Below are 19656 nucleotides of genomic sequence, written 5' to 3' on the forward strand. Positions count from 1 at the left end.
GCAGAGCTCCACAATTGTGGACTAAAATACACAACATGCATTCAAAACAGGTACAGCAAAGGAGGACGTTAGCTTCAGTATAAATAATATGTGCATAAATTATTCCCTACTAGACTTCCCCACGGCGGTGACGGGTCCTCTCGGGGGAAGACCTACCGCTAGTCTAACGATAACAACACAATTTATTTTCCTAGTGCTGCTAGTCATAAAATGGTATACACATTTCTCTTAAACAGACATCAAATGACAGCGCTCATAGGCTCCATAAGTATACTTTGCAGCTAGCCATAAGTATACTTACACTGTTTGGAAGCGCTGCCAATGTCTCCTGCTGTACAAAACTCATGTAAGTACTGTATACTTATGGCTAGCTGCATCCATGTGCATCAATTTGCATTCAAATTATAGATTAGGACTAGTACATGATTTGCATCTGATTTGCATTCAAGGCATGTATTTAGCCCTGTGGGGCTCTGCATGCCTCTGTTGGTCTACAATTCAGTTGCAGTCTATGAGCGCTGTGATTTGATGTCTACCTGTGCAGAAAGCGAGAGGGGGAGGGGGCTATACAAAGTTTTGGAGGGGGGCGCAGTGACTTCTAGTAACACCGCTGGTAGCAGAAAAGAGCACATGGGAAGGATTTGCTACCCGACCTCCTTTTCTACTCTCACATAACCAAAAAACCTGTAAGCTCCTCCCCCACTATGATAGCATTGAACTATCCAAAATATACAGTTGAAGTATCTATGGAGCACAATCAAATCAAAAGAATTTTCAATTTAAGACATGTTTATTGCATCACGCAGGCACCATTCCTGCAGCATCACAGATTTTTGGGGCTCTGGGTCACCTAGAACCTATTGAACATATTTTCCATGATTGCCTCTGAAGAAGTGACTTTTGGTCACGAAACATGTGTCAGTCAACTGAATAGCTGTGTCTCCTGGAACCACATAGCCTGCTTTGCTGTATGAAAACAGAAGATTTCGGTCCAAAATATGGCCTTTTAGTGATGCAATAAATTTTAAATCCCTTTGACTTGGTTGTGCTCCATTAAAACCCCAATTGTGTTGTGTTTTGGATACACACCTACAACGCATAGCGCCCGGCAGTGGATGAGACTCCGTCCCTTGGGCGACATTGTAAGGCCAAGGCTGTAGAGATGCATTAGTCTGCAGACTAGTGATGCATTCTTTTGAATAGGGGTAGGCAGTGGCGTAGCTAAGGAGCTATGAACCCCACTGCAGGTTTCACATTGGGCCCCCCAAGCACCAAAACCTGCCAAGGACAACTGCAGTGTTAGAGGTGCAAGAAGGGGATGGGGAACAGCTTGTTAATGAGCATCTACTGTATAGAAGGGATTATTACCAGCACAGGACCAATAAAGAGCTAATACTTCAGTTGAGGGAGGGCTCTGCAGAGCCCCTCTGGCCCAAGGGCCCCGATGCAGTTGAGACCTCTGCAACCCTGATTGCTATGCCACTGGGGGTAGGTTGGGCTTATAGAGTGAAGCTTGAGGGGCGTTTCAAAGTGGGAGGGGCAGCTGAGAGAACAATGCTCTCAATTCGCCAGGCTGATTGCTGGCCAAGCCTCCGGTGACATCAGTGGCTGCTGTACACACAGTAGATTGTCAACCAAGTTTTATCTAAAATATGTTTACAGCATAATTTGACCTGCCAATCATATTATGAACTTTCAGGCTCTAAAACGTGATTGGAAGCAATTGATTAGACTCCAGTGCAGCAAAAAAAATTAAATCAAAATTACTAAATCTGCCAATAATCGATTGCCTCTATCACACCGTGTGGGGCCTCCTACACAATGCTGAACGCTAAGCGCTGCTTACAGCCTTGGGTTCCCAGGACTTGTCCCCATCAGGCTGTATTGTCATGTCTGTGAGGATCGCGGTGAGTGCTATATGCATGCTTAAAGTGAACCTCCGAAAAGGCTTGGTGTTTCTTTAACAGTTTCACAGCATCAGAACTTTCTTTTTCTTACCAAAGCATCATTTTTAGCTGCATTTTTAGCTAAGCTCCACCCATCAAAGAAAAATAGCCTGGGCTTTTTTCCCCTGATGCTGTGCAGAGCATGATGGGATTTCCTATGTTGTTATTCACGTTGCCTAGCAACTGGGAGAGGTGCTCAGGACACAGGACAGTTAGAACTATGTCTATGGGAACCATGCTCCCTGTCACCTCCTTTCAACCAAAAAGATGGCTGCCAACATGAAATCAAACATTTACCTGTTCTTTTAAAACAGTGTGGTTAAGAGATTATATTACCTATCTATTTTAATTAACATAACTAATGTAACTTAATGACAGTATATTTGTTTAGGCTGGAGTTCCTCTTTAAGCCTGGAGGACTGTGCACATAAAAAGCTACGCTTTACAAGCAAGGATGCTTTAGTGAGTACACTGTGACTTCAGTGATATGGACAACTGTCTGAATTGGCTGGTGGAGGAGCTGCTTGAAGGGGCACTATGGCAAAAAATTTAAACATTTAAAATATGTGCAAACATAAACAAATAAGAAGTATGTATTTTTTCAAGAGTAAAATGAGCCATCTTTTTTTCCTATGTTGCTGTCACTTACAGTAGGTAGTAGAAATCTGACAGAAGTGACAGGTTTTGGACTAGTCCATCTCTTCACAGGGGATTCTCAAAAAGGCTTTTTTTCTTCATAAAGATATTCCTAAAAAAGATTTAAACAATGATGCCAGCCAGCTTTCCTGCTCGCTACACAGTTTTTTGGCAGATGGACAGAGCAACTGCCATTCACTAAGTGCTTTTGAAAATAAATACATCCCCGAGAATCCCCCCATGAAGATATGGACTAATCCAAAACCTGTCACTTTTGTCAGATTTCTACTACCTACTGTAAGTGACAGCAACATAGGAGAAAAGTAATTTATGGCTCATTTTATTCTGAAAAAAAACATACTTCTTATTTGTATATGTTTGCACATATTTTAAATTTTACAATTTTTTTCTCATAGTGCCCCTTTAAAGCCTACTAACCTCTGCTGCACTGCACCGCATGGCTGCTTATCTCTGAGGGACACCTATGTTCGACTCAGTACCCCTATAGATATGGTCTGCAGAAGGACATTTTAGGGTTCATTCACACTAGAGGGACTTTGTGATTTTTTTAAGCACTGTTGATTTTTCAAAATCGACCTGAAAGCGCTTGTGCAATAATTCTCTATGAGAGACTTCACATCTGAGCGGTTCGTTTCAGATCCGCTCAGAAAAGCGCTGCCTGTACCATTTTTGAGACGATTTTGCCTCAATGGAAGGTATAAGAAAAACGCAAAACGCTCACAAAATGTCTTTGTGCAGAAATTGCGTTCGCGTTTAAAGAATAAATACATTGTATTTATTCTTTTCCAGGTCAAAGAGTTCACTTCCTGGGGATTAAAAAAAGCTGGGGAAAGGCACTTAGAAAAGCACTTTTCACAAAAATGCAGCGCACAGACAAGCGGCAGGAATCGGAAAAAAAAAATTGGGTAAAAAAAAAAGCCCGAAACTAACGTGAGCGGAGCGCAATGTGAACGAGGTCTTAGTGTTGGCCACACATGCTTTTTACAGCTATGGAAACAGCTTTCCCAGATTGTGCTCATCCATAGCGAGCTGCATAACCGCTGATACATGCTTACTACTATCGCCATCAGGGCTGGATTTATACTTTTTACCGCCCTAGGCCACTGTCACCAGCCGCCCTCCTTCAGTATAGGTAGCGAGATGGCCCCTCCCCCTTTCCCTCAAGTATAGGTAGCTAGATGACTCCCTTAATCTCTCCCTTTCCCACTCCCACCTTTCAGTATAGGTAGCCAGCTTGCCTCCACACCGCAGAAGCCATCAATACACAGCATAAGAGGTAGCGCTCACAGTTCTTTCACCAGTGTCACCTCTCCACTCGTCTCCAGCGCAGAAGCTTCCTCTTCCCCTCCCCCTCCGTCTCCATCAGCCGCTGCTGTACATCTGTCCTTCCAACCAGCATCTCTCACTTGTGACTTGCCAGCATGTTGCCATCAAGTCAGACAGGATGAGGAAGCTTCTTCATTGGAGACGAGCAGAGATGTGAACGACTGGCCTCTGCTATTCCACATTCTCCACTTGTAACTCTGCAATGCTGCCCAAGTCCATAGCCGCCGGCCACAACGCCAACATGCAGAGAGAGCAGGGCGGCCGCTGCACATGCGGCTGGCAGCAGAGTACCGCGATCAGGCACTTGCCTGATCTCCCTGCACTGCAGCATTTGCAAGCACCAGTTTAGCCGGCTGCTTTGGTGCCCTTGCTCCTCTGGTGCCCTAGACCATGGCCTAGGTGGCCTTGGCCGAAATCCGTCCCTGATTGCCATGCCTCTATTCTGTCACTTGCAGGTCATGGCCATGACCCTTAGTGTGCATGGGGAACTGTGCAGGGCCGCCACCAGAAATTTCTGGGCCCCATACTGGGCAAACCTTATATTCCCCCATAGAGGAAGAGTACCGGGAGACAACGAGGGGCCTACAAGCCTAAGGGGGCTGTAAGAAGCCCCAAGTAAGTAAAGGAGCACCTTTTATGTTAGACTGTGACTCAGGTATGCTTTAAAGGGAATGTTAACTTTGTTAAGTGACATTTAAAGTGGCCAGGTACTTTCCTGGGCAGGGCCAGTTTTAGTAACAGTGGGTCCCTCAGGCAAAATTAACCTGGGGGTCCCAATAAATACCCCACACACACCAAAAAGCAGCATTTGTGGCTTTTTGTTGCAGACAAATTTCACCCCTGAGTCCTTGAGACGGCGATCACCCCTCCTCCCCCCCTCCAACTTAACTGTGCTCCCTGGGGCCTCTGCAATGACTTCGGCAGTGTAGTATCTTACCTGTCCCAGTGGTGGGTGCCCCTCTGTCAGTACTTTAGCTCCATTGCAGGGTCCCAGGGAAGCACAGTTAGATTGGAGGAGACACCTTCGGGGGCCCCTACAGGGTCTGAGACCCTAGGGCAATCGCCCCCTTTGTCTCTATTAGGCTTCTTTCAGCTTCCTGAAGTTCTCCTGCTCCCTCGCCATCATTAATATTGACTTGAGTCAGCACCGTCTTAGTAAAAATAGCTTTTTATTTCATATCAAAAATTAAAAAGACAGCATGATGTAGCAGCATAAACAATGACAGCTCTGATGTTTCGGGTTATGCACCCTTTTTCAAGCTGCAAAGCATATTGTTATAGTTATGCTTTACAGCTTGAAAAAGGGTGCATAACCCGAAACAGCAGAGCTGTTGCTGCTTATGCTACTACATCACTGATAGGCACACTTGGCTCTCCAGCTCTTAAAGCGGACCCAAACCAAACATTTTTTTTTTTATTAAAAATATTTAGTTGCACCTCTCTGACACATACAAAGATAAATAAACACTCCTTCCAGCCTATGAGCATTTCAGTGCATGGTTTTCACCCTTCTCTTTCCATAGCTAGGGTTATACTGGGGGCAGCCATTAGCAATTCCTCCATTGCCGGACACCTCCTACTCCACCAGTTTGCCGGTTTCTGTCCCGGCAATATGAAAGGAAGGGAGGGGTTTCTCCAATAAATGTAAAATCTATCTATATATATAATAAGAGTAAGTGCCTCAACCGTCAAGCAAGAAGAAGAAGTAGCGCCCTGCCCCCAGGGCCGGTCCAAGCAAGAAGAAGGGGCTGGTCCAAGCAAGAAGAAGAAGTAGCGCCCTGCCCCCAGGGCCGGTCCAAGCAAGAAGAAGGGGCTGGTCCAAGCAAGAAGAAGAAGTAGTGTCATATCAAACCAAGGGCAAAGAGGGATAATTTGCATATTTAGTAGCAGTGCATTGTGGGTAACCACAAATGTTCACTTATAGCTGAATTATTGCAGATTTGCTTCTGTTTTAAGAAGGAAAATTACACCAAGCTTTGCTTTTTTAGTAGGAGGGCTTTTTGGTCTCTTTTATCCTCCTATACATTCTGAGTGGTTTGGGTCACCCTGAGCTGCTTGGTTACTCTGTTGTACTGGTCCAAGCCCTATCTCATACAGCCTTATCAATCCCTGCTACGTGCTGATTAGGACCAAACATCTGAAATAGGCTGTCACATGTGGGTTTGATATGACTGTGTAAAACTTAAAGCTATGGCTTGCTTGACTTACCAAGGGTGAAAGTAAAAAATGTTCACTTATAGCTGAATTATTGCATATTTCCTTCTGTTTTAGGAAGGCAAATTACACCAAGCTTTGTTTTTTTAGTAGGAGGTCTTTTTGGTCCCTTTTATCCCCCTATACATTCCTTGTGGTTTGGGTCACCCTGAGCTGCTTGGTTACTCTGTTGTACTGGTCCAAGCCCTATCTCATACAGCCATATCAATCCTTGCCATGTACTGATGAGGACCAAAAGTCTGAAACAGGCTGTCACATGTGGGTTTGATATGACTGTGTAAAATTTAAAGCTATATGGTTGCTATACACCAGCGGCTCTGGATGCTTGCCTAGCTTACCAAGAAGGAAAAGGGGTAATATGCATATTTAGTAGCAGTGCGTTGTGGTGGGTAACCACAAATGTTCATTTATAGCTGAATTATTGCAGATTACCTTCTGTTTTAAAAAGGCAAATTACACCAATACAGTGTGCGGCATTGCAGGAAGTGACGACAGTGGAACGCACGATGGAACACGGAAGAGGTGAGTCATCCCTGCCCGATGCCTCTTACTAATAGTGGCGGCTGCTACTGTGCTTAAAGGGGATCTTTCGCGAAAAAAGTAGGCAGTTAAAAAATGTGACAGATGACAGGTTTTGGGCCAGTCCATCTTTTTAAGGGGAATTCTCAGGGCTTTCTTTGTTTTCAACAGCATTTCCTGAACAGCAGTTAAACTGCCAAAATAGCAAGATACCAGCCGGCCTCCCTAATCACTTGCACACTACTATGTCAGTTAGATTTTGCAACTGTTGTTCAGGAAATGCTGTTGAGAACAAAGAAAGCCCTGAGAATCCCCCTTAAAAAGATGGACTGGCCCAAAACCTGTCATCTGTCACAATTTTTAACTGCCTACTTTTTTCGCGAAAGAACCCCTTTAAGCAGGAGGGGGAGCGCACATGGGGGACCCAAGTGAGGTAGGGGGGTCCAACCCCCCCCCCCCCTCCCCGCCGCTGTGCCCAATACCCCCTTCCTGCCCTTTACCCTATTATGCGGCGTAGCGCCGCGGGTCGGCTAGTATTTTATATTTGTCATCATGCACCTGAAAAAAGGCTGCTATTTATTATTATAATTTAGAAAATAGATTTTATTTTATTTCTGAAATCTTGTATTTTTAATTTGGGTCCACTTAAAGGAACTCCTGCATTGCAGGAGTCTGACAGCCACAGTCATGATTTATAAAGGCAAATGCATTGTGAGACTTGTAGTTCCTTAACAGCTGGAGAGTAGAGTTTGCCTATCACTGTACTACATCATGCTGTCTTTTTAGTTTTTGATATGAAATAAAAAGAGCTACCGTATTTTACTAAGACGGTGCTGACTCACTGGAACTATCACTTTGATGGACACCTGCGAGTGCACAGCTGACTAGAGTCATAGCACGTCATTTTTGAAAAAAAAAATGTCTTCCATTCAGGGCCGGTTTAAGCAACAATGGGGCCCCAGGGCAAAATAAACCTGGGGGGCCCCCCAACATATACCCCGGAACAAAAACCGGCATTAGGGGACCTTTTTTGCAGTTGGTATAGTCAGGGTGTGAAGCCCCAATCGGTCGGAGCTCCTCATTCTGGCTATCCCAGCCTGCATGGGGGACAAGGGGTTAAAAAGTTTCAGGAGGGGTGAAGCAGTATAGCAGCATAGATGGGTGATATAGCGGCTGGGAATGCGGAAAATCAGCCGCGTTCCCAGCCTGTCGGCGGCTGTCGCCGAACCCGGAAGTAGCCGCCGGCGGGGACAGGACGATCGGGGCGCGGCTGCGAGGGCACCATCCAGCTTCGGGGGGCTGAGGGATGCCCCGGGTGAGTAAATGTCATTTTTTTTTCTGACTTAAGTTTTCCTTTAAGGAGAATAGTGGGTACATGTCAAAAAAAGATCTTGTAGTTTTTGAAAAAAAAAAAAAAAAGATTTTAAAAATGCAAAGAAATTTTTTTTTTAAACTCAGAAAAATGTCAGTTTAAAAAACATTTTCCTTTGCATTTTATTTTTTTTTACTTGTACCCACTATTCTACTAAACCACTTAACAACCAGCTAACGCCGATAGGCGGCAGCTGGTCGTTTGTATCAGTTACCGTTTTGCGGCCGTTTCCTGTCAGTTCACGGCGGCGGGCTCCGTTAACAGCCTGCGAGCCTCCGATTGAGGCTCGCAGGCTAAATGTAAACACGCGGGGAAGAAATCCCCGGTGTTTACAGCATAAAGGAGATCGGCGATCCCCAGCCTCTGATTGGCCCGGGATCGCCGCCGTCTGATAAGCTGAAGCCTATCTAAGGCGGTACAGGACGGATCGCTGTCCTGTACCGCCTACATTGCGAAGGGAAGGGAGGGAAGGAGAGGGAGGAGGGAATAGCGCTGCGGAGGGGGGCTTTGAGGCGCCCCCCCGATACACACAAATAGCTGGCGGCGATCAGACCCCCCCAACAGGACATCCCCCTAGTGGGAAAAAAAGGGGGGAAGTCTGATCGCCCTGCTTGCCACCTGATCTGCGCTGGGGGCTGAAGAGCCCACACAGCACAGATCATTGAAAACAGCCCCGGTCCTTATATGTAGCAATAGCATATATGGGGTCTTTGCTAATAACCACTTAAGTCGGCACAAAATTATGGGAAAAATTACGGGAAAAATTATGAAATATTACTATTACATACAAAATACATATAAAATAATTACGATTTTCTGTGAAATTTTGATGCTTAATTGCGAATTACGCATAAGCAAAATTTCGGCCCACCACTGGTCAGGGCCAATGCCAGGGAACTGCAACACTCTAGCCAGAATGAGGCCTTACTGCACGCATACGGCAGCCAACAGTGAGCAAAGGGCAGCCAAGCCACAGACACATGAATGCACAGCAGCCGGAGCCCGTTTGTTGCACTGTTCATTGGGCACCAGACTCACTCGGGCCCCATACTCTAGTCCATGTTGTGATGTCCTGAAGGCGGCCCTGCAACTTTGTATGTATGGGGTCAACCTCTGGTGTACTTAGATTTAATTTATGAGTGACTCTGTGGACATGCAGAATCATGGCAGAGCATGTGAAACGGATCAGGTTTTCTATATTTTTTTCCACTAAAATTGAGACTAATCCTGAATATCTTTTTTCTTTGCATTATAGTTCATAGACTTGTTCGGTTGAGCCCTATCCTGTGTACTACGTGGTAGTTGAGACGCAGGTGCGCTTCTACCACATATACTTTTCAGGGCCGCAACTAGAAATCACTGGGCCCACCTATGAAACTTTGGATGTCCCTCTCCAGGAGTGCTGAAGGGAGGGCCCAAGGTGAGGGAAGGGGCAGTTGGGCCGTCCTCCCTGCTGCTGTGTGCCCACTGCGCCCTCTCCTGCACTGTTCCCCCCTCCTGCTGCTAAAAACGGCCCTGGGCGGGGCCCCCACCAGGCTTCACCCCCCATGGGCCTTCCTGCGCTTGCATCCCTTGCAGGGGCTAATGCTACGCCTCTGATACTTTTACTGGAGTTTTTCAACCAAGTTAATTGATGTATTGTCATGTGGCCAGCTTGCCCGGAGCACCAACTCATCTCACACTCTCTAAGTCCTGTTGGACTCTTTCCCAAGTATAGATTTCATTAATTTCCACCTCATTTACACCCTGTGCTGGCCCACGTCAGCTGCACAAATAATGGAACATTAGAGATAATGAAAGCTCTGCTGGCTTTGTACTCTCCTGTGGCCGGTTTTCCGCTATGAAAGTCGAGGCATGATATAAACAGTGATTACTAATATCCTGCATAAACATACAGGCTTATTAAATTAAAAGCATTCTGATATTACATTTTATTCTTGCCTAATAAGAAATGCCTTGCATGATATAATTGCACAGCGCGCACAGTACGCTTGTAGAAGGTCCTCGCTGAGCCCGGCCAGGATGGGGCTCAGAAGCAGCTGTAGTGAAGTGTGCCAGCGTATGTTTTCCTACATGACCAAACAAATTCTTAAAAATCTTAGAAGCTTCAATAAGAGTTATCTCATTTGAGATAAGGGCACTCCTTTTAACCTCAATCGGCAGAACTTATTGTAAATTCTTGGAATGCTTTGATCTCTCCCTGCTAGCAGAAACGATAGTAACTGAAAGCAGAAGTGGCCATAAATACACATTCATAGTTACATCGTTACATAGTTATTTTGGTTGAAAAAAGACATAGGTCCATCTAGTTCAACCAGAAAATAGAGTACAACACTAGCCTGCTCCCTCACATATCCCTGTTGATCCAGATGAAGACGAAACACCCTTACAAGGCATGGTCCAATTACCCCAAACCGGAAAAAAATTCCTTCCCAACTCCAGATGGCAATCAGATAAAATCCCTGGATCAACATCATTAGGCATTACCTAGTAATTGTAGCCATGAACGCAAGGAAAGCATCTAAGCCCCCTTTAAATGCAGGTATAGAGTTTGCCATAACTACTTCCTGTGGCAATGCATTCCACATCTTAATCACTCTTACTGTAAAGAACCCTTTCCTAAATGCGCAGATCATGTCCTCTAGTCCTTGGAGAAGGCCTAGGGACAAAAAGCTCATCCGCCAAGCTATTATATTGCCCTCTGATGTATTTATACATGTTAATTAGATCCCCTCTAAGGCGTCTTTTTTCTAGACTAAATAAACCCAGTTTATCTAACCTTTCTTGGTAAGTGAGACCTTCCATCCCACGTATCAATTTTGTTGCTCATCTCTGCACCTGCTCTAAAACTGCAATATCTTTTTTGTAATGTGGTGCCAAGACTGAATTCCATATTCCAGATGTGGCCTTACTGTGGCCTTCCAGCAGTACTAATTAGAAGCAGGGAAATGTAACAAATAAGAAATAAAATATGTGCTAAAATAAATTGCCCTGGAGCATTTGCAAGCCTCTAAATAAATTGGCTGCTAAAGGGTTAAAATATACGTCCACTTTGAAATAAATAAGTATTGATAGGGTTACCTAGAAGGAATGAGTATTTTTGTTAATTGTGAAATTTTCCTGGTGTGTATGCAGGCCGCGGCAGAAGGGGTCAAGTAACATATGTGACCGCCACTAGCTGATGCGCTGCAAGCTGCTCTCCGTCTTCTGGACACTTCCCCTTCAGAACTGGAGTTGTCGGGAAGATGGAGAGTAGCGTGCAGTGCAGCGGTGAGAGGCAGCGATATAGGTAAGGTAACTCCTTCTGGCATGGAGCATGCCCCTGTAGATGCCGGGACCATTTTGCAATTAACGCTGTTGTCACCCCTATGTAACCACCCTTTGACCCCTTTGCATTTCGCAGTGTCCCCACTCCTATATCACCACCTCTCACTGATGCACTGCAAGCTGTTTTCTGTCTTTCCAACACTTCCGCCTTCACAACTGTAAGTTCAGCTTTGAAGGTGGAAATGTCAGGATGGTGGAGAGCAGCAGAGCAGTGAGAGGTGGGGATATAGGTAAGGTAACCTCTTCTGTCTCAGAAACGTCTGACTGTTTCTGCATTCTGCAAAAAACACCCCTTGCTTATGCGCTGCAAGCTTCTCTCTGTCTTCTTGCCACTTCTGCCTTTACAATCGGAAGTTCAGCTTTGAAGGTGGAAGTGTCAGAGAGATGGAGGGGCAGTGTTCTCTACATTACCACAATGAATTTAAATTGAAACAACTCGAATGCAGTTGAAGCTTAAATTCAGTGGGGTGAACAAAAGATTGTATAAAAATGTAATGCAATTAAAGAGGAACTTCAGCCTAAACAAACATGCTGTCATTAAGTTACATTAGTTATGTTAATTAAAATAGCTAGGTAATATATTCTCTTACCCACCCTGTTTTAAAAGAACAGGCAAATATTTGTGATTTCATGGGGACAGCCATCTTTTTGGTTGAAAGAAGGTGACAAATAGCATGAGACACAGTTCCAACTGTCCTGTGACCTGCGCGCACTAGGCAACGAGAACCACAACATCAGAAATTCCATCATGCTTTGCAAAGCATCAGTGGAAAAATGCCCAAGCAGATTTCTTTGATGGGGCGGAGCTTAGCTTCTGTGCAGCTAAAAATGAGGCTTGGGTAAGAAAAACAAACTGATGCTGTAAAACTGGTAAAGAAATACCAAGACTTTTCAGAGCTGCTGAGTAGATTTTTAGTCTGGAGGTTCACTTTAAAGGGAACCTAAACTGAGAGGGATATGGATGTTTCCTTTTAAACTATACCAGTTGCTTGACTCTCCTGCTGATCAATTTGCTGCAGTAGTATCTGGATCACACACCTGAAACAAGCATGCAGCTAATCCAGTCTGACTTCAGTCAGAGCGCCTGATCTGCATGCTTGTTGAAGGGCTGTGGCTAAAAGTATTAGAAACACAGGATCAGCAGGAGAGTCAGGCAGCTGGTATTATTTTAATATGAAAAATCCATATCCTTCTCAGTTTAGGTTCCCTTTAAGGCATTTTGTTTAACTCACACTCTTCATTTCAGGGGCTCAAAAGAAATTGGACCAATTAAATAACTTGAAATAAAATGTGTGTTTGTGGGAAGGGGGGGGGGGGGGGGGGGACAGATAGTGGCTGCATCTCCCAGTATGCGTTGGGGATGGGGACTTAGGTGATGGGCCCCGTGAAATTTTAGATTGTAAATATGCCCTTGAGGGCAACATAAATCTTGCCCTCGTTTAGGGAAATGTATGACATGAGACCTGCATTTTTCTAGTAGCACCCAATCATATTTAAAGAGACTCTGTAACGTCAAAAAGATCCCCTGGGGGGTACTCACCTCGGGTGGATGAAGCTTCCAGATCCTAATGAGGCTTCCCACGCCGTCCTCTGTCCCACGGGGGTCTCGCTGCAGCCCTCCGAACAGCCGGCGACAGAGCCGACTGTCAGTTCAATATTTACCTTTGCAGGCTCCAGCGGGGGTGCTGTGGCTGCTTTCCGCTCCGAACTACACGGAAATACCCGATCTCAGTCGGGTCTGCTCTACTGCGCAGGCGCCGGAAACTTGCGCCTGCGCAGTATAGCAGACCCGACGGCGATCGGGTATTTCCGTGTAGTTCGGAGCCGACAGCCATCAGAGCGCCTGCGCAGGAGCCAGGAAGGTAAATAATGACGTCATCTTGTACGGAGGGCTGCAGCGAGACCCCCGTGGGACAGAGGACGGCGTGGGAAGCCTCATTAGGATCCGGAGGCTTCCCCCACCCGAGGTGAGTGCCCCCCAGAGGATCTTTTGATGTTACAGATCCTCTTTAAACTTTCTCTTTGAAAGGTCTCTTGCTCTCTAGAGATGTAGCGAACGGTTGCGCCGGCGAACGGTTCCAGGCGAACTTTGGTGGTTCGCGTTCGCCTGGACCAGGCGAACTTTTGCGGAAGTTCGATTCGCCCCATAATGCACTATGAGGGTCAACTTTCACCCTCTGCATCACAGTCAGCAGGCACATTGTAGCCATTCAGGCTACACTAAGCCCTGGAGCCCCCCCCCCCCCACCCCCTTATATAAGGCAGGCTTGCAAATAGACAGACTAGGGAAAGCTGCTGCAGATTTTTTCTCCTAGGGAAAGATTAGTTAGGCTCTTGGCTTGCTCCTGGCTGATTGTTATTGCTAAAATAGCACCCCTCAACAGCTCTTTTGAGAGCTAATGTTTTCCTGATGTGTTTTTTTGTGTGTGTGTTGCTCACTGACACTGACATTATACAGCCCTATCTGTTGCTGGACCTTGGTAATTGTTATTACTGTGCCAGTCAGGTCCTGCCTAACTATCTATACTGGGACACCTACCTATGCCTACCCAACTACTGGGGAACCTACTTACCTATATGAGGACACCTACCTACCTACCTATACTAGGGGACCTACCTATGCCTACATACCTATGCTGGGACTCCTACCTATGCCTAGCTAACTACTGGGACACCTACCTATGCCTACCTACCTATACAGGGTCTCCTACCTATGCCTAGCTAACTACTGAGGCACCTACCTATGCCTACCTACCTATACTTGGACTCCTACCTATGCCTAGCTAACTACTGAGGCACCTACCTATGCCTACCTACCTATACTGGGACTCCTACCTATGCCTACCTACCTATACTGGGACTCCTACCTATGCCTAGCTAACTACTGAGGCACCTACCTATGCCTACCTACCTATACTGGGACTCCTACCTATGCCTACCTACCTATACTGGGACTCCTACCTATGCCTACCTACATACAAGAAGATAGTAAGGTCGTTGCTTCATTGTGGACAGACCAAATTTGATCAGCTTTACAGTCACTGTTGTTCTATCATTGAGCTACCACAGCCCAGCGACCATATGGGCTGGAAAACTGCCATGGCCTGCACTCTCGTCATGGTTGCACCAGTCCAGCACGGCCGTCACTACGCAAACAGCTGTTTGCGGTGCGTTACACAGTGAGTTTGGTGTGTCACTGTGAAGCAGTACTCTAATTACACTCCCTGATTGATGTATACACATGCAAGATGTTTGAAAGCACTTTAGGCCTGCAATTTAGCATTCAATGTGGTTTCTGCCCTTAAAACGCTGCTTTGCGTCAAATCCATATTTTTCCCCGGGACTTTTGGTGTCTATCCCACTCCGTCTCCTGGGGGTCCAGGTGTTAGACCCCTTGAAACATGTTTTTCATCACTTTTCTGGCCAGCATAATTTTTTCAATTTTTTAAAGTTCGCCTCCCCATTGAAGTCTATTGCGGTTCGCGAACTTTTACGTGAACCGAACCTTCCACGGAAGTTCGCGAACGGGGTTCGGGAACCGAAAATCGGAGGTTCGCGACATCACTGTTGATCTCTCGATACGGGACTCTGGTTGCTGTAGGGCAACACAGAGAGGCTTACATTGGGTCTGATAACATCTCCCTTTATTCACCCTTGTTACTCCCCGCCTCTCTTCCAGGATCTGCAGATCACGTCTCTCTTATTCTGATTAGAACTTTGGCATTCATATTATTTATTGGAAGTTCTCTCAGAAATCCGAGTCATAGAATACATCAGATACAATAATACACTGAGAGTCAAATAAAACACTGATTAGCACGCACTGTTTGCACAATACACATTTCCATTCTCATTGCTGACAAAGGAGGTGTCATAACATGGCCCACTCTCCCCCGATCCCACATCACTATGAGCTGGAGGCCACCCCACAACCTGGATGGATTGTGCTCTATCCATAGATAGGCGCATAGCCATGGCCAGGAGGTAAAACATTCACACAAAGGAGAACTTTGGGAGAAATTACGTTTCTGTTTTTTTCAAACAATGAACATTACCCTCAATGTTTCCCGCCTTCATTTATTTATATAGACGTGAATTCAATGTTCTCTTGCCTTGTTTATTTTTATGACCCGGTAATGACCTAACTGGATGAAGGTAAATAATTTCTGCTGGGTAAGCAATATGGGAGAGTCTGGCTCTGATCATATCTCAGTGTAGCATTGAGGTGCTGCTTTATTACAATCATGTGGTGACTATTCAGAGTATCCTGGATGCCGGGGATTGTGGGTCACTTCCTGTCAGAGCAATCCCTCAGAACACCACAAAAACTCTCTGTCAGACTTGAGTGTGCAAGCTGGAGAGAGTAGACATGGCCTTGCTTCCACCGTCTGCACAGGCTGCATGGGGCTACATTGGGAGGTCAGTTTGTTATTAGGTCATTGCATTTGGTCTATTTTGTGTGTGCAGGGATTGCCCTAAGTCCCCAGAGCCTGTAGGGTCCCCCAAGGTGTGTGTACCATCCCCTCCAGCTATGGTGACCCTATACATGCCTGCAGGGAATGAGGAAGAGGGGCGCCGTGGGGAGAAGTCCGTAGTGTAGAGCATGTTGCTGCCTCCTGAGTCCTGCCTGGATTAGGAAAGACCCCAATGTGTGTACACTCTGGATTTGTAAGGGAAAGGATGAGGGGAATAACGGGGTCTCCAATATTGTTTTTGGGGACATGCAGGCCCGACCCACCCATGATGCCAGGTGGCAGAAGTCTGGGGGCGATGCCAGGCAGGACCAGGAAGTGTGCCTGGCCAGCCACCACCCAGCTTACAGCCGTCCACCTGGTCATGGAAAGGGGGGGGGGGTTCTGTGAGGTGAGCTGGAGGGGTAGCAGCCAGGAAGGGGGGGCAGTGCACAAAGCGGTGGGGAGGAGGGTCAGACCCCCCCCCTCCCTCACCTGGTTTCCCCGTCCGCACTCCCCCACCAGCTATTAGCGCAGCGTGAGTGTGTGTCAGCCAGCGGGCGGGGAAGGAATGGCTCACCTCCTTCTGCATTCCAACCACTGCGTTCCACAGCTCCTCACTTCCCGCAATGCCACCCACTGTACGTGTGGAAGTACAGTGGGTGACATTGAGGAGGAGATGAGCTTGTGGAACGTAGCACTGGAACGCGGAAGGTGGTGAGTCTTTCCTTCCTGCCCGTGCCTGACACACACTCACACTGCGCTTATAGCTGGTGGGGGAGCGTAGATGAGGGTAGCAGCCAGGCTACCTATACTGGGGCAAGTGCAACTGTACTCCCTATACGGGGTGGGGCAGCTATACTACCTATACAGTGGGCAACTATACTACCTATACAGAGGGCATCAATACTACCTGTACTGGAACAACTATACTAGCTATTCTATACTGGGGCAATTATTCTACCTATACGGGGGGCAATTATACTACCCATTCGGGGGGCAACTATACTACCTTTACTGGGGCAACTATACTAGCTATCTATACTGGGGGAAACTATACTAGCTACCTATACTGGGGACAACTACACTAGCTACCTATACTGGAGGCAACTATACCAGCTAACTATACTGGGGCAACTATACTACCTATACTGGGGGCAACTATACTACATATACTGGGGAAACTATACTAGCTGGGGAAACTATACCTGGCTACCCTATACCGTGGGTACCTATACCTGGCTACCTACCTACAGTGAAGGTAAAAATGTTGGGTATCGTTGCAAATCTGGGGGGAGGGGGCAGTGGGGAGGGCATTGCTAGATGACCCCCAAAGTTACTTTTGCCCTGTGGCCCCACTGTAGCTAGAACTAGCCCTGCGTGTGTGGTCTTATCCATGGATCAGCCTATCTGCAGTCCTGTATGGTACATTATTTCTTAAACTTTATCTTATTGTCCTTGATTGATTGTAGTCCAATTGTCCAATGATTAAAATTGTTATCAGAAAAGCTGTTTTCAATTAATCAATTAAAGTGTACCAGAGTACCAGAGACAAAATAAAGGGCAGAAATTATACTTACCTGGGAAATTCCCCCAGCCCCCTGTGGACCCTGGACTCCCTCATCCTACTCCTGGGCTGTTCCAATCCACGGCTGGCCAGCCCAGTCTCTTTCCTCAGTTGTCCCCAGTCGCACTGGTTATTTTCACTACAGTTTCTCTTAATAAGAATAAACCTTTTTACATGCACTAGAATTATGGCCGATTTTTGCAAAGTTTCTGGTTTTCTTACATTTTCAGCATTGAGCGTTCTTTGCAGAGAATGCAGCACAATTAGCAATATGCTATGTGGAACCATACCTAAAGCAGGACTTGTGTTGTGTCCTGGAAGCTCTGCATGCTGTTCAGGTGATTTTCTTACACCCTTGTTTTGAGCCTGGATGTTCACCTCAGGGGAATCAGACTCTGGACTCACAGCCTGTATAGCACTTGTATTTCCCTGACTGAGTATTTTTGCTTCTGCCGCAGCATTGTCAGTTTGATCTGGAGGGATGCCCGGCAGCAATCAACTGATGAATTTTCTCTGCATGTTTTCCAGATAAGGACACAGAATGGACAATAAAGCCATGTACCTCCATACATTCGATGAGAAAGAGAATGGATCTATATTTGAAGAGAACTTCGATGGGAAAAACCTCTCCAAGATGAATCTCTGCGATGACTGTGAGTACCGTCCTCTTTCTGGTCCTCTAATTGGAGCTTCCATATTTCAATGTTTAGGGCCTCCCTCAAGTCGAACATCTTATGAATGTTATGTCTGAATATGGCAGCTGTCACTATCAGTATTAACATATATATTTTTTTTGCTAATCCATCTTCCTGCCCGCGGGAACATGCGAAGTCACGGGACGGCACATGACGGGGGCAAACGAAAGTTGAAACGATCGTGGCACTTGGCGTGGGAGTTATCACGCATCTTAAACATCATATCCGCCGTGAGGGTCGTTATCACTGCGTATCACGAATCGTCGTTCACCTAGTCGCGCCCAAGTCACAAGATTGTGGAAACTATCGCTGGTCACTCAAAAAATCACACACAAAATCTCGACATGGGTAGGTGCTGAGAAGTCTTGGAAGTTGGACCCATGCATGGGAAAAATGTTATAAGTGAAAAAATCATTTCCAGGTGTTTTTGAAAAAAGATGGCGGTTGTTTTTTGTATTGGTCTGGAGATGTAGGTGGGGACATAAGGTGGGATATGATTTAAAGGCAAAGAAGTTTGAATGTGATTATGCTGAAAAAAATTGGAAGCTTGAAGCAAGTGTAGATATTTGCACAGAGAGATGAGAAATAGTAGGGATGCTACCAGCAGAAGTAAATATATACTGAGTTGTCAATCTGTCTATCTCACCCTTCTACCAGCTAGCATGTCTGTTTTTTCGAATCTGGTCATTTGGGCGCATGTCTTGGCAAGTGTCTAATACACACCTTTGTGAATTATCGGTAATCTGGTGCCCAAACAGCGTGAGTGGAGCTGATCGGCGACTACATAGGAAATAATGGTTGCAGCCAATCATTTGGGCATCATGGTTAGTGTTAGGAATTAGGAGGGGGGGGGGGTAGTTTTAGGCACTTGGAGGTGGTGTTCATGTTAGGCATTAGGTGGGTGGGGTTAGTTTTAGGAAATGGGAGGGAAGGGTTCAAGTAAGAATATGTGCTGAGTAGTGTATAGTAAAATATTTGTAATATTCTGTTAAAGGACCAATGGGGAGCCCTGGCAGCAGTGTTAAAGGTGCTTTGTCAGGGCCTTCTATACTTATATCCTAAATTTAAAGGATAACATTTGTAATGGAGTCCTGTGCTGTCTTATGCAATCTTTTCCCATCCTTGTAAAAGTAGGCTACTTATGGTCCAAATTTCCTGAACGATCAACCAGCTGATCCATGAAACAAGGCCAGATTTATACTTTTTGTGGTCCTAGGCCAAGTATGTTATGGTTCTGTTGTATTCCATGGTTCCATCCCCTTCCATGTGCAGCAGCCCCTCCCATTCCATGTGCTGCCCCCTCTTCCATGTGTGTCATCCATGCACAGCAGCCCCTCCCATTCCATGTGCAGCCCCCTCTTCCATGTGTAACATCAATGTACAGCAGACCCCTCCCATTCCATGTGCAGCCCCCTCTTCCATGTGTATTATCCATGTACTGCAGCACCTCCCATTCCATGTGCAGCCCCCTCTTCCATGTGTATTATCCATGTACTGCAGCCCCTCTTTTATGAACAGCTCCCTTGGGCCTCATTTTCCCTTTGTCATGTGTTGATCCCCATTTTAAGCCTCTTCTTTCATA

The 19656-nt window shown here is 46.0% G+C and overlaps 1 protein-coding gene across 1 annotated transcript in view; it reads left to right on the forward strand.

The window, feature by feature from the left end:
- Window positions 1–19656, forward strand: part of SCARA5 (scavenger receptor class A member 5) — a 521618-nt gene that overhangs the window by 10511 nt on the left and 491451 nt on the right. Inside the window, exon 3 of the mRNA XM_068280108.1 lies at window positions 17908–18032. Within this exon, the coding sequence (XP_068136209.1) occupies window positions 17921–18032 (112 nt within the window). The 5' untranslated portion in view covers window positions 17908–17920. The remainder of the gene's footprint in view (window positions 1–17907; window positions 18033–19656) is intronic.

The sequence above is a fragment of the Hyperolius riggenbachi genome, chromosome 4 (assembly GCF_040937935.1).
Source record: "Hyperolius riggenbachi isolate aHypRig1 chromosome 4, aHypRig1.pri, whole genome shotgun sequence".
NCBI classification, from domain to species: domain Eukaryota; kingdom Metazoa; phylum Chordata; class Amphibia; order Anura; family Hyperoliidae; genus Hyperolius; species Hyperolius riggenbachi.